Source organism: Aedes aegypti, chromosome 3, assembly GCF_002204515.2.
Source record: "Aedes aegypti strain LVP_AGWG chromosome 3, AaegL5.0 Primary Assembly, whole genome shotgun sequence".
Taxonomy (NCBI): Eukaryota; Metazoa; Arthropoda; class Insecta; order Diptera; family Culicidae; genus Aedes; species Aedes aegypti.
In genome coordinates this window covers 338098876-338123541 of record NC_035109.1, presented here as the reverse complement: position 1 = coordinate 338123541, position 24666 = coordinate 338098876, and the positions used below count along the sequence as shown (strand labels likewise).

Sequence of the window (24666 nt, the reverse complement as noted above, 5' to 3'; positions counted from 1 at the left end):
AGAGCGAAGCAACATTGGATCCAAACCTTAAATAAGTAATGTTAGAAAACTAAAGGTTAATCAAAAACCGCACACAATTACTTTACCATTGTACCAAACTGACAAATATTTAGCCTCTATTTTTTGATGGTCACTTTTTCAGATTTCTGCTTTCAGTGAATCCAGTACAGTGAAAATTATACAGGCTTCATAAAAGCACTCTATTGTTATTGTCTTCTTAGCTTCTTTGAGAAAGAAAGCTTCATGAATTCTTTTAATAATTTTTCCAAAGACAACTTCTGGAATACTTTCAAATATTCTTCCAGCGATCACGCCAGAAGTTCATCTATAGATTTCATCGCCAATTGTCCGAAAGTTCCACCACCGATTATCATAGGAATTTCGCCAGAATTTATTTTTATTCCGGGAAATCCTTGAGCACTCCAACGCTACTACGTCAGTAATTTCCATAAGAATTACTATGAATATTCTGCGAGGAATTTTCTCCACAGGTTGTTTCACTATCTCTTCCATTGATTTTTCCATTTGGTACTCTAGGATATTTTACAAAGATTCCTGCTAGAGTTCTTCGAAGAGAATTCACATAAATTTATTCAGAAGTTATTCAGATTTTTTTTCAAGATAATTCTTTTGTACTAGTATAATTCTTCAAAACATTTTTGACAAGTTCCACAATCGAGTAGTTCCACAAGTAAAATCTTCATGGATTCTTAAAAAATGTTATTGAGGATTTCGCACAAGCTTGCTCAAATTATTCCTTCGTTCACAAATTTCTTCAAGGATTCTGTCCTATGTTTTTCAAGAAATTCCTCGTGAAAACCCTGCAATATCCAGGGATTCTTGCAAGAATTCATCAGAAATCTATTCTTCTCTTTGGCATTACGTCCTCACTGGAACAGAGCCTGCTTCTCAGCTTGGTGTTCTATGTGCATTTTCTATTCCACAGTTACAGACGGGAACAGCACACATGATATGGGCAAGCAATCCATGACTGCGTGTGAATTCCCAAAATTAGATATCGATATATAGAACCGCCTGAGTATATGTACATATTAAAGCCTCATGTATTTAGCCTGACTTGGTAGTAAAAATCACAGCTTTGAGCCAACCCTTCCGCAGTAGAGAAGCTAGTCAAAGTACAAAACGAGTCGATGTTCACTGATTCCCTGACGGATTGCTCACTTTTTACCAGCTAATTAATTTCACTCTTGTCGATTTCTTGCAAATCCTGCCCTCCATTTCACTTCACCATATTTACAAAAAAAAATCTTCTACAAACTCCATCAATTTCCAATAGAATTCAAAAAATCCGAAAACAATTAGCTTTTTGGGACAAGGAACACTAGAAGCTTAATTTTAGACTTAAGTCGTGGTAAATTGAATATAATATGTCTGTATTTGAATTCACACTTAGATATTTATTGCACTTTGTAGTTCAGATTCAGATTGCATTTTGCAGAGAGTCATTATACACTATTTAAAATAACAGTAAAACAACAACTCCAACGAGAACAAACACAAGCGGCCCTGTGGTTTCTCCCGCGCGGTTCTCTTTATCCATGTCAAAGTTTGCTGCAAAGTTTGGGCCCTGATGGAGAAAGTTTTTGCCTGAGGCCATTTTACGACAAACGGCCCCTTCCTCCATCCTTCCGGCACAATTTTCATTCAAATTCGCCACAGTCTGAAAATAGCCGCCGATCCAGCAGATCACCAATCCCAGGTGTCTCGGTCCTTTCTGGGAAAGACGCGGATTCCACTGATGTACCCGATCCGTGACGTACGTAAAATGGCTCTCGTTGCAAGGGATCCGGGGTTCGCTGCAACACTCGAAGCCCACTTCGAAGATGTAGGAGCTGCGCGAAACGTACAGATTGATGCATCCGTTCACCGTTAGCCTGGGTTGCCCCACGAGTCCCGTGTCGATAGTGTACTGTACCAGTGAAGCGTTGTATTGTAACGGGTTGAGGACATTTTCCGGCAACGTAGGACATCCTCCACGCGCTCCGACTAGCAGTAGGGTCAGTAGCCCGATAGTAAGTGCTTCTTTCATACGAGACATCTTTCGATGGATGGAATGTGGAATCAATAACGTGCTTGTTCTTATAAAAGAAATCGCCAATCCCTAGGGGAGTAATTGACGATTTTTCGATTGATTTCGATTTAAGTATCATCAATTAGGGTTACCACTCCCTCCTTAGTTAGACCGCCTTAGTTCTCCCAATGATTTATTACCATACGCGTCTGGATTGGGTTAGTTACTTAGCATGATTGCTTAGAGGTCAAATTTTATAAAGCTTGTCCTTTTCAACGCACTGGATAGTTGAATATCTATCTATCTTGTGTCTATCTCTAATTCTAAATCTCACATACCTTCTTAGTTATTACTTAAACCAGCATTGTTCTGAAAACTGTTTCACTTAATTTCAACGGAAGACAGAGTGTAGGCTCTAGCGCAGTGGCGACTTGTAACCTTACTCTCTACCTGTTCTACGACTCTAAAAATGACTATTTCGGCAAATTTAGATTATAAATCAAAAAGTTAATTATTGAAACCGTCCTTTCTAACAATTCTTTACTTATTACATGCAAATCTGTTGCTGAAATTCAAGAATTTCTATTCGTGGAACAGGTAGATTTGAGGTTAGGGAATCGCCACTGCTCTAGCGTACGCCTTAAATCGAGTTTTCCAGTTCCATCTAAATCGTCATTTTCCGATATCAAATCTTCAAGTTGAGTCACGACTAACTTTTCAAAAGGGTGTATGTGAAAATGGTTCAAAAATATACAAAAAGCTGCACAGCAAAAACGGTTCGTTCTATTGTTAGACAACTAAAGAAACAAAGTTAGACAACTAAATAAAGATTCCAAAAAAATACACACAGTAAAAAAATATTTTTTTTTGCATTAAAAAACATAATTTTTGACACAAAAACTCAAATATCTCAAAACCCTATCGGAATACCAACGTAATTTTTTGAGGGAAAACGGTCCATTATATTAGCTATCTACCATAAAAATTTGGTAAACCAATAAACAAAAAAGTTATGACATTTCAAACATGTCACAATTTTCACATTTAGTAGAAAAAAAAATTTTTTTTCGGTGTAAATTATTACGGGAACCGCAGTTTGTTGCTGATTTTATTGTTAAGGGCCTTGCGTGAATTAAACAAGTCGTTTTCATATATTCATTAGTATTATGTATATTATATGTATAAATATTATGTATATGTATAAATATTATGTATATGTATAAATATTATATGTATATGTATATATGTATAAATTAAAATAAATTAACAGATTACACGAAAATAAATTTTTTTTTACCAGGATATTTTTTTTAGAGTATGATCGATGAGTTTCTAAATGTTATATATAAACTTTAAAAGTTTTGGATTTGGGTATGCGTTATGAGATCATGAAAACATTTTATTAATACTTATTTATTTATTTATTGTTATTCAATTTTTTTACAATATCGAACACTTTTGCATCATTATCAGTACAGTTCGAGTATAGTTTTGCTTTAATTTTATTTTCTGACAATGGAATGAAACAGTGAAATTTTTGGGTTCCACGGATCGATTTCGCGTTATTATATTGCTCTCTGAGCTCTGATGCCGTTAATTCGTACTCTTCAGTAGTAGTAAAACAAAATGATAAATGATAATAATACTTCTGGTAACTCCTCAGTTGTTGTCGGTGCATCTAGTAATTCCTCAGTTGTTGTTGTTTTCGAACTTCCTGCAACCTGATCCACCGATGATATACAGATTGCCCGTTTGTCAACGTTTAAACGGCAGGACGTACAAATGCGTAAATTTGTATTCAATGTAGACATTGGAGCATAACCAACCGCTTTCAGTTTATCTATGGTGCTTTCGGTGAGATTTCGTAGCTCTTTCGAACACTTTTTTTCTGCAAACGGCCTGCAACAGTTGAGAAAGCGACTACTCATGTTGCTCGTTAGATTTTAATAAACAAAATCACTTTTAAGTTTTTACTGACTAGTTTGGTGTCGTTTGCTTGACTGAAGAAAAATTTTACAATTAAATCTTTTATAACCATAGTGGTAGTATATTTTTAGCTTTTTCGTGAGTATGTTCATGGTATGTACCTATCATGTTTTTCATGTTGTTGAAGTTACTCGCTTTCTCCCAAATATGATTAACAAAGTCTATTCTCTACCAAGGCGGGTCTATACCCAGGTGTAATCAGATTTTAACTTTGTGGAGAAAACCAGCGCCGAGAAAACCGACCTGCTTTACGTATACTAGATCACCTGGGTATAGACCCGCCTTGTTCTCTACGAGGTAAACTTTTTGCAGGTAAACTAGTCGTATACCTGTATAGAAAACTTTTTTTGTAGCTTTTGTCTTCAATATTAGATTTCTTATAGGTTTCTTTTATCAAAAGGTTTCAACACTATTGAGAGAATTTTCCTTCAGTTACGTACAATAAAAAATATGACACTATCAAGACTTTAGATCACAAGACTGGATCGCGTCTAACTTTCTAATAGATGTTATAATAGTTATGAATAATTAAATAAAATATCATGAAAACAACTTGTTAACCTCATGTGGTACCCTTAACAAAAAATTCAGCAACAAACAGCGGTCCTTAAAAAAATTAACAATGAAAAAGAATTTTTTTTTTCACTAAGTGTCAAATTTGTGAAATATTTGAAATATCATAACTTTTTTGTTTATTGGCTTACCATCACCAAATTTTTATGGTAGATAGCTAGGATAGGACCGTTTTCCCTCAAAAAATTACGTTGGTATTCCGATAGGGTTTTGAGATATTTGAGTTTTTGTGACAAAAATGATGTTTTTTAATGCAAAAAAAAAAAAATATTTTTGTACTGTGTGTATTTTTTTTGGAATCTTTATTTAGTTGTCTAACTTTGTTTCTTTAGTTGTCTAACAATCGAACGAACCGTTTTTGCTGTGCAGCTTTTTGAATATTTTTGAACCATTTTCACATACACCCTTTTGAAAAGTTAGTCGTGACTCAACTTGAAGATTTGATATCGGAAAATGACGATTTAGATGGAACTGAAAAACTGTGCAAAGTTTCAGATATTTTTGATATGGTCGATCAGAATCGACTTGCATGCCTCCGTGGAATCCCTCTATGGCAATCTGCTAACCAAAACAAGCAGGTGCCATGAACATATCCATGCAATCTGCATCTCGACCTCGTGCAGGCGTAGTGAACTCTATGGTCTGCAGTGAGGGAGATAATGCTACATCAATTCCTGACCGACCTTTCATTCTAAGGCGTCAGACGCCGTCGTTGTCCAAATAGAGGAAAATTTTCCTTTGATTCCTCTAATAGTTCATTTGGGATTTCCATTACAAAATGCTACAGCAACTATTTAAGTAACTGTTCTGATTATTCTTATACGATTTTTTATAGGGACTCCACTCGAGTTCTTGGGGTTTGTCAAAACCTCGACAGTACTCATAAGACGCGACGTGAGACAGGACACAGGACTTATTCTTCCTTACAACAGTAAAACAAGATTTAAAATTACCATTTTGGTCGACCTGTTTCGAGCTCGATGTTTCCCACCTACGGGACGTGCCCGAGACCGGTCGACTAAAAAGGTAATTTTGACTATTTTTTTAACCGTTATAGGAACAATAAGTGTTGTGTCTTGTCTCACGTCGAGTCTTATAAGTGTTTCAATCAAGTTTTTTCGAGTTCTCTCCAGAAAATCTTGCAGGATACCAAGGGAACCGTTTGGTAGTTTTCCCAATTATTATCTCAGCAATTTGTCTACGTTATTTTGCAAACTTGGTTTTCGTGACTCCCCAACCATTCGATCAGCTCATTGTTTGTAGCACAGAAATGATGATCTAAGATGATCTAGAGAACTATCCAATACATCTTCAATTGTACAGAAGGTTATTCAGAGATCATGGCATTTGTTGATTGTATCAATCTATATATTTTTTTAGAAATATCCTCCGATTGATACCATGATCTAGGAAAAGCATTTCCAAGCCAACAGTCAAAGGCAAAAGGCATATTTTGTTATACTATTTGAGGACTTTCTTGGGAAATACTTGCAAGAATCCAAGACGGTGTCAAATAAATAAAGACTCTCTGAGGAAATCTCGGAAGGGTGTCTTGGAGGACTCTGAAGTAATTCCTGGGGTTTCCTTAGAGAAATTCCTGGGTAAAATTATAGGAATCAGTTGAACACGAACATTTTGAAGACGATGCTAGATAAGTCCGTGGAAGATATGTATTGCTGAAAAAATGTCAAGAAATTTCTGTATGAATCTCTGAAATAATTCTTACAGTCCGTGGAAAACGCTCTGAAATAATTCTAGAGATATGCTAATGATTAAATTCTTGCTTACTGCTTGAATTCTTGTAGAGTATTCAAACGATAATTTTGACGGCAGTTCTAGGAAAATCCGTAGAAGAATCGCTGGATGAATTTCTAGAGGAACACATCATTGAGGCATTTTTGGATGAATCTCTTTGATAATTTCTAAATGTATCCTTAGATAATTTTTTGAATTCTCAAAGAAATTCTTATAATAAAACCCCAGGACGAATTCATAAGAAAATAGGATTCAATATCTATGATAGCCCTGAGCGAATATCATGAAGAAAATGCTAGCAAATAAAAGAGTCCCGTGATGATTTCCTAACATATCTGTTCAATAAATAGAAACTTCATAATAACAGCATCAAGGTAATAAGTATAGACGTGTCTTTTTCTATTTGTTATTTTTTCTCAGGTTTTCCAATAAATTCCTTCAAGATTTTCAATGTACCCTGTTCCAAAACATCAACTAGAAGACATTCTGGAGTAATTTATTGAAGTATGGTTGGGTTTCACATTTTACAATCGCGATCCATACTAGGCATATTGTTTTCTAAATCTGGACCCGACTCGAACCCGAGACAATTACTTAATATCAAACTCGAGAAAAAATTTGAAGAGGAAGACCCAGATAACCCGAGTTTGAAAAAAGATTGATTAATCGTTTATGATAAATAAGAAAGCTTTCAGATTATTGTGCTGTTGACAATTCTCGCCAAACCCGACTTTTTCAAGCCCGGATCCGACCTGTACCAGATAGTTTTGCAGCCTTTCGAACCCGGTTCAAACCCAAACCCGTAAAAATTACGAATTTTCGAATCCGAAACCTGTCCATCTTTGGACACCTAGAAAAACTCTGAATTGAAGTTGCCGTGGTTTGGAAAGGAAGACTCTCTTAGACAAGATATAATTTTTCGAAACAAAATAGTGTTTTCAATATTTTGTAGATTTGGAACTCAATCTACCACCTAATTCCTGAAAAACTCTCAAATAATTCTACCCCATTACCCCGAATCCCATCACCCCGAATGCCATTAACCCGAACGCCATTACCCCGAATTCCAAATCCCCGAACGACCCATCACCCCGAATGACATTACCCCGAATTTCAATATCATGGGGAAATGTCATCAATATCATCATGTCAAGATAATTTAAATTCGGGGAAATCGCATTCGGGGTGATGGAATTCGGGGTGATGGCATTCGGGGAAATGACATTCGGGGTAATAGGGTAGAATCCTCTCAAATATATAGATCCGTTGAATGACAGAAATCTTTTTTTCATCTCTTCCCAGGTAGAACAAATTATGGACGATGAAGATGGATCCACAGCGGCTCCAGTCGACGATACCAGCAGTGTAAGCAATGAAACACATACTATCGATGCCACCGATAAACCCATTGAAGATGAGGTGGAAAATTCTGAGGCTACTGCACTGGAGCCCAATAACACACTGCAGGCAGAGGAAAACCCTGACAGCCCGCCTGAGCTTCAGCAACCGGAAGCTGCGAGTGGCGAACCATCACCAGCCGAACAGTCAACGATCCCAGACCTTATCGATGAAGCAGACCAAGAAGAACCACAGCAAACCGATGAAGCTGGCCTTGCCGAAAAGGATGATTCCGAGAATGCAGATTGTTCAGAACAATTGGTCGAAGAGCCTACTGAATCAAATCCAGCTTCGGAAGACATTGTATCGAACGACAATGAAGCATCGGCGGTACAAGAAGCTGAGGAAGAATCCCCCGTTGTCGATGACAATGCTGATAGAGAGGAACCAGAAGAAAATATGGACGACGCAGCTGATGCCCCGCCGGCTGACGACAGTCCAGATATTGAACAAGAAAATGAAAAACAACAGCGGTCTCCACCATCGGAGGAAGACGTTTCAGACGAACCGTTCGCAGAAAATGACGAACCCGGGGATGAAGATGAGAATGTTCCTGTGCCGGATGCAAAACATTCGAATGGAGAAAATGACGAGGAAGCACAAGAAGAGGTCTGTGACAAAGCGGAGGAATCGAAATCTGTTGCGGACAGTTGTCATATAAGGCATAAGGTTAATGGGGCGTTGACGAGGCGATCGGTAGAGTTGGATCGTGAAGCTGATACCATGAAAGCTGTAGAAGATGTAGATGACGAAACAACTGAAAACGAGAACGAAGAAGACGATGAGGATGCAGCCGAGCAGCAGACAGACATTGTGAACGATGAGAAAAGAGTCGAGGAAAATGAGGAAGCTAATGTTGAACATGAACAAAACGAAGATATGGAGTGTGAAGAAGAAGGGTATCAAGCGACTGTGTCGTATAAAGCGGAAGAGAACGATGCGGATGAACAAATAGATCATACACAAAGTCAAGACGAAGACGATCAGTCAAATCCTAAGATGGAACGACGATTAACTGATAGTGAAAGAGAAGATGAGCAAATGGATGTCCAAGAACAATATGATGTTCATTTGGACAAAACTGGTTCAATGGGTAAGTGTTAGAAGCATGTAGACGTCCAATTCGGAAGTTTATGTTTTTCATTTTTTATTCACAGAGCCTCGAGTGAACGGTGACATAGCACACGACGACGAAGAAGAGTCGGAAACAGTTGGTCTCAAACGGGCACGATCGGAGAGTCCAACGGAACACAACAGTGAAAAGCAGGAACCGCTCAGCAAACAGCTTAGGCTAAGCGAAAGCAGTGTTTCGGAAACTAAACCTTCTGATGCAGCACACAAACATAGCTACGAGACTGATCTGTTGCTAGAAGGCGGAAAGTTAGATCAGTCCATAGATTCGGGCAAATCTTCACTCGGAGACAGCAATGAACCGGATGAAGAAGCTACCGCCCAGGCAACCGTAGTGCCAGAACCGTTGGAAGAAGAACCTCAACCAATAGCACAACCCAATGGAGATGATAACATTGATGACGATGATGAGTTGGACGATGATAAATCCAGTAGCTCAAGTTCGTCAAGTTCTTCGAGTTCTAGTTCCGATTCGGACAGTTCTGATGAAGAACAGAAGGCAGATGATGAAGAGCACCGAGAACCTTCCAATACTCATCAGGTTGAGCAACCGGAGCCTGAACAGATAACTAATGCTCTGGACGAAAACGACAGCAGGTCACGGTTGGAAATCGACGAGTCACAATCGGAGGAAGAAGACGACGAAGAGGATGAGGAGGAAGATGAAGATGAGGAGCCAGCGAAGATAACAAGAAGTGAAGGTTTGAAATTGTCTATTTCGCTGAAACGACCACCCGCGGAGGAGAGGCCTCTGGAAGAAGAGGAAAAGTTGCCCCCAGTGATTAATTCCAGTTTACCTCCAGTTCCACCACAGCCGGTGGACTTCAGCAACCTTTTCAATCAGGAAAAAATGATAGGCGGTCATCAATCAGAGCTTCTAAAGATAGATTACAATAGCAAACCTCAGGTGCACAATATCAGCGATCAGGTGCAACAAGAATTGGCCAGTAAACCACTTCCAACGGATCCAACTTCAACAGGAGGTTTCAGTTTGCTGAACAACCAATTGAAAACAAATTACGTGGGAGTAGATTCCACAAACTTTCTGATGGACGAATCATCCGATACGTTGGATGAGGAGAATAGATTAGTGATCGCAGAGAAGCAACGACGAGGGCGCAAAAAGGACAGCTCTCCAGTGAAACAGCCTCAATTACAGCAAAGTTGGCAACAACATTTGCCATACGGAGGAAACTACCAACTGGGTATGATGCGACTTGGAATGGCACCGAAAACAAATGCCAAACGACCACAGCACCCGCAGCAACGGGTACAACAGTCCCTAATAAGATCCATGCAGACCACCAGTAAGCAATCTCAAATCCACTTGCCAGTGGCTCCATCAGTTCCTCCAGCTTCCCAAATACCTCCCCAAACGGTGCAGCAATCACTTCTGTCTCATCCCCAGCCTCAGCAGCAACCTCAAATGCCTGCTCAGACACAGCCTCCATTACCACCAGAAAACAAGAAAAAAGATAAGAAGAAAGTGTTCCTCTGCTCACCGTGTGGAACTCACTACGAGAACTGGAACCTTTTCAAGCACATGCGGGAGGTGCACAAAAAGTACATCTGTCTGTACTGCTTAGGCATCTTCCAGAGTGCCGATAAGCTGGTGACCCATCTGGAAGCGAAGCATCAAGTTCGCAAGAAGCACGTGGCCAGCATCGACGAGTATCAACAGCAACAGCAGCAGCAGAACATGGACACCAGCAAACCGCTGTATTTGATGTGTGCTCGGTGTGAACACATTTTCGAGAAAGAGTCCACCGACGATGGGGCAGCGATAGTACAGCACGATTGTGCGGACTATTTGGAGCGATGTGGAAACTGCGGTGAGCTCAAGCAGTCCAAACACAAATGCGATAAGAAGGTGGAACAACCGCCTGAGCAAACCAGACTATTCAGCAACAATTTAAGTTCTAGCAACAATATAAATAGTAGCGTTAAAAGTAATCTTAACAACAACTACGACGGCACTAGTGTTAGTAGTAATTCAACGGCTGTGATGTTAAACTACGATAAGCATACGACTAACGGTAATAGTACTCACGAAAACATCTATCAAGGGAATAGTCTGCTTAGGACTGGACCTGCACACGCCCCTCCAAACCGAAAGCCACAAAACAAAAAGATGAAACTCTCCCATCCAAATCAGACGCTTAGCCACTTCCAAAATTTCAACAGTCCCATTCTTCAATCGCAACTGCTGAAACCATTGGAAGCACCCGTACAGCTACCCGCCCCAGTTTCCTATCCACCCGAGTTGCTGCAGAATCAGCAGCAACAGTCCTATCTTCTGCAGCTGCCTCCAGCTCTGGTCGGTTTCAGTCAGAACACTACCACTACCCTGTCGACCATACCGGCCAGCCTGCTGAACGTGCAGGAAGCACCAACGGAACTACCACCGGTCCCAACGGAGTTGCCACTGTCGGCAATGGTGGCCCAACAGCAGCAACAGGCCTCTAGGGAAGAAGACGAACAATTTGATCGACCTCCGTTGGTGCCAAAGCTGAAGGTGAAGATTCCGAAAGAATACTGCACTCCGATCGAAAGCGAGGAGTCGTCCACCGAGAGCGACTACGAGGACGAAGGAGCTGACCAGGAGGATGACGATGATGACGACGAGGAAGAGGAAGAACAACAGCAGGAGCATCCTGAGGAACAACAGCACGCCAAAGGCGATGAGCTCGCGAATACGAATGAGGTGGAGGTGAGTTGGTTTGTGTTGGTTTTGTATTAAATTATTATAGAGAGAAATGGCGACTAGGGGGAAGTCCTCCATGGCCGGACAGCCTCTATGACCGGACAGTTTGAATTTTCCAAAAACGAATAATGGTATTATGATTTTAGTATTCCAGGATTATATCAAAACACATTTTTGCAGTGTATACAAACTATGACGTTTTCATGTCCAAACGTAAACAAACAGTAGCTGTTAAAAGTTTCACTCTGATACAATCTACCAAAAAAATGTGAAACGATAAAATTTCATCCAAGTGTAGCCACAAATGTTTCTTATAATTTAAGCTGAATTGTCTCCGTACGTTGACTTCAGTATGTTTTGCATTAATCACAATGCAATTTATTTTAGAAAATGTAGAATTTCAAAGAAAAGCAACCTCTATGGCCGGACACCTATTGTCCTCTATGACCGGGCAGTGAAAATTTTAACCTAATAACTGGGATCTAATTTATAATTCGTCTTTTTCATAAATGTAGGGTACAAAAAAAAACAAACAGCAACAAAAATAAAGCATAAACAACAAAACTTTCGGTGCTTAGAGGACTTATAAAGTGCTGTAAACATGATGCTTTTAAGGCAAATGAGCGTACTAGAAGCAGCCACAAGATATGTTGTACAGTCATCTCTCCATAATTCGATAATGAAGGGACCATCGAGTTAGGGGGATATCGTGTTACAGAATACAAAAACAGTGCAAATATGCGATTCAAGGGACCATCGAGGTAGCCATGAACACCAAATTTTACTATGGTTCTCTAACTAGATATTGAGATACTGAGATCGAGTAAGGGAGAGTTGGCTTCCTTAGACTACCTAAGAGCACATTTCAACCTTCGAGCTGACAAAGAAATTGTGAAGAACTATAAACGCGTTGAATTCTCGAAGACATTTTCATCTGAATACGAGCAACCGCTTATGCAACATAGACGGCGACGTATGGCGAATCGATCTATGGCGCTGGAACTGACCTATGATCTCGCTAATATGCTTTATACGCTGTCCATCATGCAAAGATTGAACCCACAAGGCATGTGCTGACATACGAAGCACCCCTTGGCCTTTCTGTGGGTTTGGAGTAAACTTTGATGGTGAAAATCATAGTGTCGGAGCATAGAGGACATAGTGTCCGGCCATAGAGGACACATTTCAGTGCACACCATTTTTGGTACATAATGTAATCCATCATAAAAATTAATTGTAAAGGTTCATTTTTGTTCTCATGTGAATTTTTACTTAAAATAATGTGATTTTTTTTATACTGTACGAAAATTAACGGTAAAACTAATGTAGATTTTGAAATATTACCAAAAAACAAAAAGTGTCCGGGCATAGAGGACTTCCCCCTACCTAATAGGAAATTTGGCTTGAGTACAGATATTCTGATGGTATACGTAGATTACTACTGGTTGATGGTTAAGGTTTGGTTGGTTTTCCTTGTGACTACTGAGCAGCTTATCCAGTAAGGTCTTTTTTGGATTTACGTTGGCATCAGTCTCATTTTTGACGTCCTTCGGCAACATATGGGGGTACAAATCCAAAAAACAAATAATCGAGAATGTAACGAAAAATGGTCAGGTTTTGACCGCTAATACCTTGGCCATTTATCGATAGATTTTCAATATTTATCCAGCAATGGATCGAAAATTTATCTAAGCGTCGATTCAAATGGAGAACACTATTGATTATTAGCAACAAACTATTGAAAAATCTCACAATGTTGACCCCTTTCTTATCTAACCAATCACGTTCAAACACATTTTTGGGCTATAAAAGCGCCCGGTCCCTGCTTCTTCCCTCAGTCTTCTTTCTGCCGTCAGACTGTGAACACGGTTGGCAAGCAAGTTTCGAGAGACGTTCGCGTCATCAGTTCAGTTTTCATTGGGACGTGAATGGAGCAACACGCATATCGGAGCCACCGTAACTAAAGCCGCTCTCAGTGAGCGCACCAGCCAGCTTCATCGTTTTCGGCCAGAAATCCGGCTCTACCAGTCAGTGCTCCGCTGTCATGGCCATGTGAAAGGCTAACGCGATCTTTCTGATTGCCGGTTCGCAGCGTCACACCCGTCACCGTCCATGCAAGGGACCAGCTTCCCAGACTTGGCTCCCAGACTTGACGGGTAGATTTGAAGCTGCTGTATTGACAGGCTACCCAAAACAAAGCGATTTTATCCAGCGACAGCGACGAAAATAGTCGCGATTTCGTCGTTGTGGCGCTGCAAGCACTCATATGGAACCATCTAGACCGAAGGAGATTGCTGGTGAATCGAGCCGCCATGTTTCAGACGCGCTCCTAAAACTGTGCAGTGTGCATGCAGCAAAATTGCAATGACGAAATTGCGGCCATTCTTCGTCGCAGTCACTTTAATTAAATTGCGTTGATTTGGGAAGCCAAACAGTGCAAGCAGCTACAAAACGACAGTCACTCCAATTTCAGTTTATGAAAGCCCGATATTTTGACTGGAATTCAATATTGTATTACTGTGCAAAATGGCTTTTATAAGGGCCCCATATCATTCTACAAATAAGTTAACAGGAAATTTCCTATCAACGATCCTTAATAATTCAACTCTCTAAATCCCTTATGATGATCGAATTTGAAACTATGGTAATTGTGTTTCTAATTAGGAATTTACGATTTTGAATTGGAAATTATTTCAAAATTGTCAACCACTTATCCATCCGAATGTGCCTAAGCTTTTTACACGAGGACATCATATACACAACTGGGGTATTGTTTAATCAGAAGGCGAAGCGAAGAGCACGAACAGAGGAGGAACATTATCTGTTGATTCAGAGGTTTTATTTAAACAAACTCCCTTCGCCAGAAATGGCTTAATTCCACTTTCAAGCTGGTAACTGCTCGTCTTAAGAAGTTGATCGCTAAAGCCACTTGCGCCTGAAATACATTCCTATCATCAGTGTACTCAGTTGCTGATCCCAAGAGCTTCCAATTCAGCTTCTGGTTTGTGAAATCGCTCAAGATTTCAAGATGAACTGCGCTTCCAGATTTCGGCTTCCATTATCCTGCGATAACTACCTGTTCATGTTGTTGCGCGCCGTCCATGTCACCGAATATACAAGCTGGCCAAAACTGACGCTACTTTTGTTGCTGCTGGCGGCAGTATGATGGAACTATCCAGACCAAGGCAAAAAACATATCTGGGTACTCGCACCGTTGTTATATAAACACAGTTATACAGTACAGGCAGAATTTCGTAATAAATGATTGCCGTTATACAAAATGGCTCTTCTCAGGGCCAGTAGATCAATTCGTAAAAGAGTTTTAATATAGATAATATTGGAATAATTGAACTTCTTCCTTTATTTTCGTCAAACAAAACAATAATTTATTACACACCGTACAAGGTTTTTAACCGCCAACCTTCAATATCGTAACGTACACGTTATTTACTTTGGGAAAGATTGCAAAAAGAATTGCTTTGATATAATTCGGCATTATGTCAGCGTACTATGCTCATCCGAATTGCTTACATAGCAACGGCTAAAGGATTTATTTGCATGGAGCTCTATGTCATAATATCTATCGAAAATATACTATAAGGATCATTATATTCTCTGGGTTTAGTAATAGAGAACAGTCTCAGTTCCATTAAATGTTTATTCTCAACAAAGTAATGGTTCATAAAGAGGATTATAATAGGCGATGAAAAATTGTGCTGCTGTCTCACCCCCTGAAAATGTTAGTCCAAGACATCCAGGTTGATCTTTCATAGCTCTACCAGTTAATAATGTCGAATGAAACCATGATTCATATAATTTCAATATAGGTACTCATACCTTTCTTTTTTCGTAAGTAAGTACTAAAAACAATTGAGTAGTTAGACATTAAAGATGTCGAAGTTCTTTTCTAATCTTCTATCAATATTTTTCACCGCGAGACAAAAATGCATAACTCATTTTTAGTTAGAGTCGTATTTTTATTCCTTACACATGGATCGCATCACCGACCAAAGGTGACACCCAGATCGTTTTCCTTAGTAACAACACCCTTCTGGAGTGATTGTGGAAGTGCAGAGATATACTCGGTCTCTAGCAGAAACAATCTTTACACGCTGACATTCCTTCACCATCTTACCTGACTGTAAAGACTTGATCTGCGCTGGTACCTTGATGGCTACAGCGTAACGTCACGCCATTGCCAGGCGTCTTGTAGAGCTCCATCTTCATCGGTTTTTGGCGATACTTTTCCTGTTGCCCCGAATATTCAGGATAGCCAGTACCTCTTCCACTGCGTACAGTCAGCGTATTCGTGGTCTTCCACGAAGTCGCCTATCTTTACCTGGTTCCCTGCCGAATATTATTTTCTCAACCCATTGAAGTCTGACTGTCGTACTTCACACACTTAATAATATTCGCACCTTTGTACACTTGATACAACTCGTGATTCATGCGTCTGCGCCACACACCATTTTCGAGTTTCCCTCAGTATTGTCCGCAGCACTTTACGCTCGAAAACACCGAAGGCATTCCGGACTGCCTCTTTCAACGTCCACGCTTCGTGCCCGCAGAGAGCCACTGGTAGAAGTAATGGTCGGGCCTATCCTCGCTGTCTCCTTCTTCAGAGGCACGAAGGCCTGCTCCACTGACCTGCGATCGATTCCTATAAGATCGATATCGTCCGTGCCGTCTGCCGTGGGCCTCAGAACCCCCTACTTACTGCTGGGCATCCCCTCGCCGATGACTCGTGGCTGTACAAATCGTCCACCATACCGGCTCACACATAGACATGTTGATCTCCCACTGCTCCAGCTGGTTCTGCTAGTGATTCAGGTCACCACCACTCGCGAATCACTACTTCGAGAGGATCTTGACATTGGCACTTGGTCTTTTACTCCCCGCTGTCACGCGGTACCCGTCCAACAATAGCAAATCCTCCAAACGATGCGACGAAAGCAAACTAACAAATAGACCTAGGGAAACTAATCGCTTAGGATTTTGCTCGGCACGAATCGCGAGGGGGTTTGCGTATTGCCTGATCGCTTGGACAGCTATGCGCGGTGAAGCACATTTCTTTGTCTGATTTCGAATCGCTTGGAGCGAATCTATGGGATCGGTACGTTTCTGATCACAAACGAAGAGATCTCACCTTCGATCGAGTGATGTAGCGTGTTTAGTTGGTCCCAATATATTCGTATGCTGTAGGACGTAATTTGTGTCCTGCCCTAATTTCACACGGCAAAATTTTCCGCACCACTCTAGGTGCGATTTCGTGCGCTCCACCTGGAGTTATGCTTACGACAACGGCTTCAAAAGGATTGAGTCCGTATAACATCGCTTTCTTCAATTTGCACTTCGGCAACTGCCTTGGAGATATCCGTTTCAACTGCCAAGCTATAAGAGCAGTTGGTCGATCTGAAGCTCCGGTATAATGCTATGCTACGCTTGTCAATACGAAGAACTAATTACGGCATGCATGGAGCAATCATCAGTATTCAGCGCGTTTTAAACAGAATTTCTTTTCTATTTGACTTCCACTTCGTGACTTCCACTTGTAAATCGCTTAGTCGGAGATTGTTAACACGGCTGGCTTATCTCTGTCTCTGTCTGCAAACATGTAAATCGTTTTGAATGTGTGCATTCGATTGATTTAAAAAAGGTCAAATTTGATTTCTTCATCATCTCATAGCTTGAGAGTTAATCTAAGCAACGTAATTATTTATGAAGACTTTTGTACACATCTATTGAAGTGCTCTAAGTCGCGATTTCTCGAAACATCGAACAGCTTTCCTATTATCCATTACTTATAAATAACTCATATTTTCAGGCACCCATCGGACATCCAGAGGCGCCGCAACAGCAACAACTACCAGAAGCCCCTGCTGCACCACCAGCCCGAGTTGAGGACGATGTCAAACTTGACCCGGTCGAGATGGACATTGAAGAGGAAGGCGATCGGCAACCAGTTCATTTGCCACCAGAGATGGGTCCAGCTCCTATGCCGGAACATCATCAACCGGCACCGGAACCGATGGCAGTCGATGACGAACTTTCACCACCCGCGGAACCAGTCACCGCCCCACCGGCTGAATCCGAAATCGCATCAGAAGCACCAGAGTTGGCACCAGCTGCACCGTCGCCAGTGCCGCCATCCGATGGCATCGTGGTAGCGGATGAGGATGCTCAAGTTTTTGAACTAGTCCTAGACGAACCACTTGACAAGATACACATAAGAGATTTTATCAAAATTTGTCTCCGTTCGACGGTGCCGTTCTGTTTGTATTGTAATCACGCAAGGCGAATCGCCGTAAATGGGAAATATTTGGCGTTGCATCTTGTTGCGACGCATCGCTTCCAAGCGACGGTGAACAGCATTACAGCCGAGGAGCTTTTGCCGGCCACAATCGTGCAAAGGTTCAAGGCATGTTTGGAAGAACTGGAGCCACTGTACTTCAATCTGGAGACGTTCGATTCCAGTTGGACGCCGGAGCAGAAGGCCGTCACCTATCCAAAACAGTTCGAGTGCTTCCAGTGTAGATTTATAACGAGGATACACAAGGAACTGTACCTGCACAATAGGAAAATGCATCAAAAGTCAGTGCTGATATGTTTGATGTGTCGTTCGAACTTCTTCAGCTACAGCGAACTGCTATGCCACATGTGTCCGGGAGCTCCGAACAGGCAAATTGCACTGGATTGCACTTTCCGCTGTTGTTCGTGTAACATCGATGGCATCCCTTCGGCATTCCGGTTGATGGTTCACCTCCGTAAACGACACTATGCTTGCGATATCTGTTTGGAACAGTGCGTGGAGCAAGGTGCTTTGTCGAATCACGTGTGGAAGCACAAATTGCACCACCTTTGCTACCGGTGCGGAATTGCCTATCGTAACAAGGCAGACATTTTAAAGCATCTGTTCTGGAAGCACGGAACGGAGGGTGTGGTGTGCAAGAGGTGTCTGCAGAAGAAGTGGCCCCACGTGTACCACTTCTGCGTCCCTCCGGCGCAGTTTATCTGCGAGGTGTGTCAAATGGGCTTCCGAAAGTCTTTGGCTTTGAAGGTTCACCGAAGGTTGCACAACGGAGAGGAGAAGTATCATTGCAGCGAGGATGGGTGCGAGAAGAAGTTCATTTCGAAGAAGTTACTAGTGAAACATGTGCAGAGGCACTATGAACCTCCTCCGGCACCACCGTCTCCGCCGAAGCCGAAAGAACCCACTCCAGAACCAGTGCCACCCCCCGTCGAAGATGTCAAACCGAAGGAGGAAGACATCGAGAAAGTTAAGGAAGAAGTGAAGGATGAAGGAGAAAGCAAAGTTAAGGCCGAAGTGAAGGAGGAGGCTGCGGAGGAGTCCAAAGCTAATGAAGAAACTCCGAGGAAAAAGAAAAAGAAACGCTCTAAGGATGACCCGGAGAAGTCACTGGTTGATCTGATGAATCTACCGGCGTTGAATTTGTCCGAGAGCGACAGTAGTGATGACTCGGACGCGGATCATTCAAATGCTAGTAGTCGACGATTCCCATCTGCTCCAGGTACCAGCAAGGATGACAATTCCGGTGACGAAGCAGGATTGCCGGAGCCAAAGAGAGAGGAAGTGAAGGCGGAAGAAGATGAAGATGCCCTGGAAAAAGTGGGATCAGAAGAGATTGTGAACATCTGGAACAACTTCAAAAACTATCAGGCCAGTCGTGCGAACAGTCGGCGGCCTTCACTTTCGGACGAGGTGACCGAAGAGCAGTTTGTGGAGAAAATGTTGAAGAGCAAGGTGCTGCACGTGTCACAATCGGATCACGACTACTGTATGATGTTCAAGAAGGTTTACCCGGAAGTCAAGGCCAGCGAAGCGGGAGAGACGATTGTGATCGATGACGATGGCAACATGGAGAAGGGAAAACAGCAGGAATCGTTGCTAAAGAGTGGTACCCGGGTGGGAAGTCCAACGAAGAAGCAGAAATCGCCAAGGAAGCGGAAGCCGTCCAAGAGTGGATCAGATTCTTCCTCCAGCGACAGTGGCAGCGATTCAGATTCGAGTTGCGAATGCGGATCAAACTGCAGCTGTAGTTCTAGTAGTTCCGGAAGCAGCAGTTCCAGTTCGGACGATTCGGATAGCTCCGATGAGAACAATGCGAAGAAGAAGGACGAAAAGAAGAAGAAAGCAGGAGAACTACAGCAAACGAAGGTGGAAGAACCGGTAGCGCCAGTGCAGGAGGAACCACCAGTAGAGCCACCGGAACCAATCGATCCGGACACCGTAATTCACGAATCGGATTTGGAAACGGACGAGTCGGAAACGGACGAAGAGTTCTATGATGAACACCCGCAGAAGATGGCGAGTCAACTCTTGGCGGAGAAACGACGCCAACTGATGCAGCAAACCTGTATGAGTCCAATGAGCAGCTTCGGTATCGTGGAGAACAGTCGCCCCTCAACTCCGTCGCTACCGGAAGAAATGGTGGCCAAGAAAAAGGTAAAGCTGAAGAAGAGAAAGCGTGAGCGGAAGATAACAAAAAAGACTCCTCCACCGCTGCTGCTTCAAGATCATATACCAAACATTCCTCCTGCGTTGAATTTGAGCCATGTAGATCAGTTCTCACCTGCCCCAGCTGCTGTGACGACTCCGTTGACAGCCCCGCCCACATTGCATTCAGTAGAGAGCCTAATGCTCCCTTCGGCATCGACCACCAACCTGGATAATTCGTTTTCACCCGGATCCGCTTCGAAAACCCCTCGGCTCAGTACCGGAAATAGTTCCGAATCAGATGCGCCCCTAAAAAGATCTCAACGCAGCCGTAAGCCGAACAAGTTCTACGGCTACACCAGTGACGATGAGATTCCGCCGATTCTGACACCTCTGGTATCGAAGAATCCTGAGAAATCCATCCTTTCGGTTATGAAACCTACTCCTCCTCCAAATCTGGTATGGAGCAAAGAGGATCTCCCTTCACCGCCTAAAATAAAATCCTCCAAAGCAAAGCCGTTAGATCCCAGCACTCCTCTGAGCTCACGATCAGCACCTCCAGCAGCTGCTCCAAGCCCGCAACAAGCACCCCTACAACAACCACCCCGAGTCGACACAACGCGAATCCCCACTGTTCCGGTGCATCACGTTATACCCAGTCCGCTGAGTACCCCGATGCACAATGACGCCGACAGCGATTCCAGTCAAGAAGGCGCCCTTCAAATCAGCCAAAAACCTACCACCAAGTCAACCCCTCAACGACCGGCGCCACCGCTTCCGAAGCTGAAACTTTCCGTGCCGAAAAAGTCTACCCCAACAGCTCGTGGAACTCCCAAGACTCCTGCGGCACGAAAGCGTGCTCCACCAAAGTCCAAAACTCCCAAATCCGCCCCTCCCGTACCAACAGCTGCCCAGAACCCACCAGCATTTCCACCGGCACCGGTTGTGGCCACCCCCTTCCAGCCACCCATCGTCGATCCTGCTGCTCCGAAAGTTCCTCCCCTGGGCTCGTTCCCCAGCATCCAGTCGGAGTTTTTCCCCGCCAACCAGATCCGCATCCCGGCCGGGTGGCGGCCCCCTCGCGAGGGCGAATCCGTCTACTGTTACTGCCGGTGTCCGTACGACGAGGTGTCGGAAATGATTGCTTGCGACGGGGACAATTGCCGGATCGAGTGGTTCCACTTCGAGTGCGTTGGCATCATCATGCCCCCGAAGGGAAAATGGTTCTGCCCCGAGTGCAAACTGAAGCAACAATCGGGCGGAGCAGGAGGGGCACATATAGCGGCGAACGCGGAACTGCAGGACGATTTGCTGGATTCAAATTAGAGTTCTTTTTTTTGGCGATCTGAATTTGTTCTTTTGTTTGACTTGCTTTTGCATTGTTGGCATACACGTTTTAGTTGGTTTTAATAAAAATAAAATCTCATATAGTTCATTGTGAGATAAATTATGATGTATATGTATAGACTAAAGTAGTTTGCTAGTTCTGTATACAAGTAAACGCAAAAATACAAAAGCAAATAAATGTAAAATGATGAACATTAAACAGAAACAATGTTCAAAAGTACAGTGATTCAGTTTCATATGCGTACATGTCATTGTTTTCACAGCAAGTTGTTAAAAAACAATCAAATGATGTATTAAATTTAAAATACTTTATGAAGCATCTATTGTTCGACAATCGTAAACTGCAGGGTGACCAGCGCACCGGGAAATCGGGAAAACCGGGAAAAAGCCGGGAATTTCAAATCACCGGGAGAAAACCGGGAAAAATACGGGAATTTCAATTACCACCGGGAAAATTGTGCATACCAGATAATATCCAACACAATCCCTATAAAATTGATTAGTGGGCTTTTAATATAGCTTCAACATTCGAATCTCAACCTTGTCAATAAAATCAGGGTACAGTATGTAGAAACAGAATCTGTATACATATGTTGCCAATTGGGTTGTTTAGTGATGAAAAATTCACAGTTTTTTGTAAGTCTTCTTCTTCTTCTTCAGTGGAACTTTGGATTCTGGCTCCGGCTAACATACAATCAGAATATGTAAAAAGCAGGATACCCCTAAACAAGCCAATTAGATAAATATTTTATAAAAACGACGACTTTCATTAATTAACTACATAAAATGTTAAAACCTTTCAATGTTGAAGAATCTTGTGAATAATGATTTTTTCATAACATTCCTTGAACAATTTCGTGTTGCAAAATACAGTATTTGGATGCCATCAATTACATTTATCTAAGCAAGCTTGATATTCGCAAAGCTCTCGACAATTGCATTTTTGATTTTCTATTAATTTAAGCTAAAAATTCCTCCACATAATACTTCTATTTTTATTGCTTAAGGTATATTTTTTAAGACATATAAGGATGCCTATGATAATATTACTTCAATCATTTTTCGAAATCAACTTATGGGAAAGATTACCTAACTTTTCAAAAAACATTTTTGTTTCAAGCTTGCTATTTTCTTCTGATGTTAAAGGCTTGCTATTGTCTTGTGTTCGAGAAATGTATGACAATTGATAAACTTGTTTTACAATTCAAACTATGATGCATTCTTGGGATTCGTGGCCGTGCGGTTAGTGTTACCAAGTATTTAGGCGCATCGAGTCAAGGAGTGTGGGTTCGATTCCCGGTTCAGGTCGTAAAACTTTTCGTGAGGAATGTTTTCCGACTGTGCCACTGGGCGTTGCATGCTAGTCCGTTGTCTAGTGTGGTGCTTCCTTCGTCCTTCGTGTGGGAAAATCGTCCCCTAAAAGCTCTAACGTGTGGGTCTTCGAAAAAAAAAATACAAACTTCGTTTTTACAATAAAAAGTTTCAAAACAAATTTCACGATTACTTGAAACATTAAAATATCGTTGCATTGATCAGACTGGAATTTAGCAGAAACATAATGGGCCCACAAAATTATAATGCAGGGCAAAAAAAATTGATTTCCATCTATCCAAAAAATAAAACCAAAAAATCGTATTTCAAGTCGTTTGAAATGGTAAAAAATAGATTATAATTGAACCGGGAATATTTTTGAAATATCGGGAAAAACCCGGGAGAAAACCGGGAATTTGATATTGACTTTTCACTGGCCACCCTTCCATTTACTTTCATCTTTTGACTAAGGGAAAAATATTGAATTTACGTCTAAATTTGACCATATTTGTACACCTATCAACATACGACTGGCGTGAGGTGAGAACTGTCGGTATCTTATAGCGAGGTGACAATACTCGACTCGAGTGAAGTGACTCGCCGTGTAATTCAAATGGAGAGTCACTTCACTCGAGTCGAGAATTGTCACCTCGCTATACGACACCGACAGTTGTCACCTCACGCCACTCGTAGAATAAACCTATATTACGCGACTATTCAAATGATTCTTCAGAAATTTCCTCTCAGATTCCTTGTGGGAAAGCTTCAGGAATTATCTTAGTGATTTCTCCATAAATTTTATCAAAAGCTCCTACAGGGATCTCTCCAAAATTTGTGTTTATTCTATGAGTGGCTTGAGGTGTGAATTGTCGGTCTCGCATAGCGAAATGACAATTCACGACTCGATCGCCGTGTAAAACGAATGGAGAATCACTTCACTCCTAGGATTTGCTCCATATATGTTTCCACTAATCTTTCAAATAAATGTTCCAGTTACTCTAGGCGATCTTCCGAAGATTCCTACAGGAGTTCTTCCAAGAAAATTTACAAAGGTTTATGAAATTCGTTCGGTTTTTTTCTTGTCAGAAACGGGAACTGTCAGGAAGAGCTCCAAAAATTTCTCGAGGGATCATGCGAGGATTAGGATTTTTTCTAAGAATTACATAAATAAATTCAATAAATTTGACCTGTGAGTAATGGAAGTTCCTCTAGAATTTTTCAAGGAACTTCTTCAGAAGATTACTACTAAAGTTCTTCCAAACAATTATCAATGATTTTCTCGAAATAAATCCCACGGAATTTCATTAGGAAATCATACGGAATCGATGTTTTTCAAGGAATTGAATCAAATTTAGACACAAATACAATACTTTTCTATTATTCCAAAGATGAAACTGAATGAAAACAGTTTTATGTTTGAAGAACAATAGAACATTTTTCATGAAGTGTTCTGAAGTCGATATATGTATCATTTGATAGTTTTTTACCAAATTGATGTGAAAACAGTATCCTGTCCGAATATGAGTATTATCTACTATGTATATTATCGTTCATGAAGGAAAATTCTCTAGAGAGAAAGAGGACAGAAGCAGTAGATTTAGAGAACAAAAATAATTTTGAAACGCTTATATTTGTGAGAAATACATCAAACGACGCAGATATGAAAAAAAAATCATTTACCTAGATAGTTGTTTCATCCCTAGTTTTACGCCGTAGTTTTGTATGATAGTAGATTTAGCTGCTTTGTAAGCAAAAACACAACACAAACCTGTAGATATACGTGGCAGAAGCTAGTGTACATAGCAGTAGAGTTGTATTTTGGGTTTTATCTTTTTTCCTTTTTGATGAATGTGTTTTTGTTTGAAGAGGAAGATAGCCGAGTGTAGCGTTTTACCCAATTTCATTCCTACACTCACTACAAAAGAGAAAAATGACACGCTTGGGAAATAACGTTTGAGAAACTTATTTCCAATT

General features: G+C 41.5%; 1 protein-coding gene across 4 annotated transcripts in view; it reads left to right on the top strand.

The window, feature by feature from the left end:
- The window catches only part of LOC5571908, a 46150-nt gene extending 23752 nt beyond the window's left edge, over positions 1 to 22398 (top strand). For all 4 annotated transcript variants that reach the window (XM_021851008.1, XM_021851005.1, XM_021851007.1 and 1 more), the window contains exons 3-5: positions 7649 to 8837; positions 8902 to 11585; positions 17404 to 22398. In XM_021851008.1, coding sequence (XP_021706700.1) covers positions 7661 to 8837; positions 8902 to 11585; positions 17404 to 21360 — 7818 coding nt within the window. In that variant the 5' untranslated portion in view covers positions 7649 to 7660 and the 3' untranslated portion in view covers positions 21361 to 22398. The remainder of the gene's footprint in view (positions 1 to 7648; positions 8838 to 8901; positions 11586 to 17403) is intronic.
- Positions 22399 to 24666: the final 2268 nt, after the last annotated feature.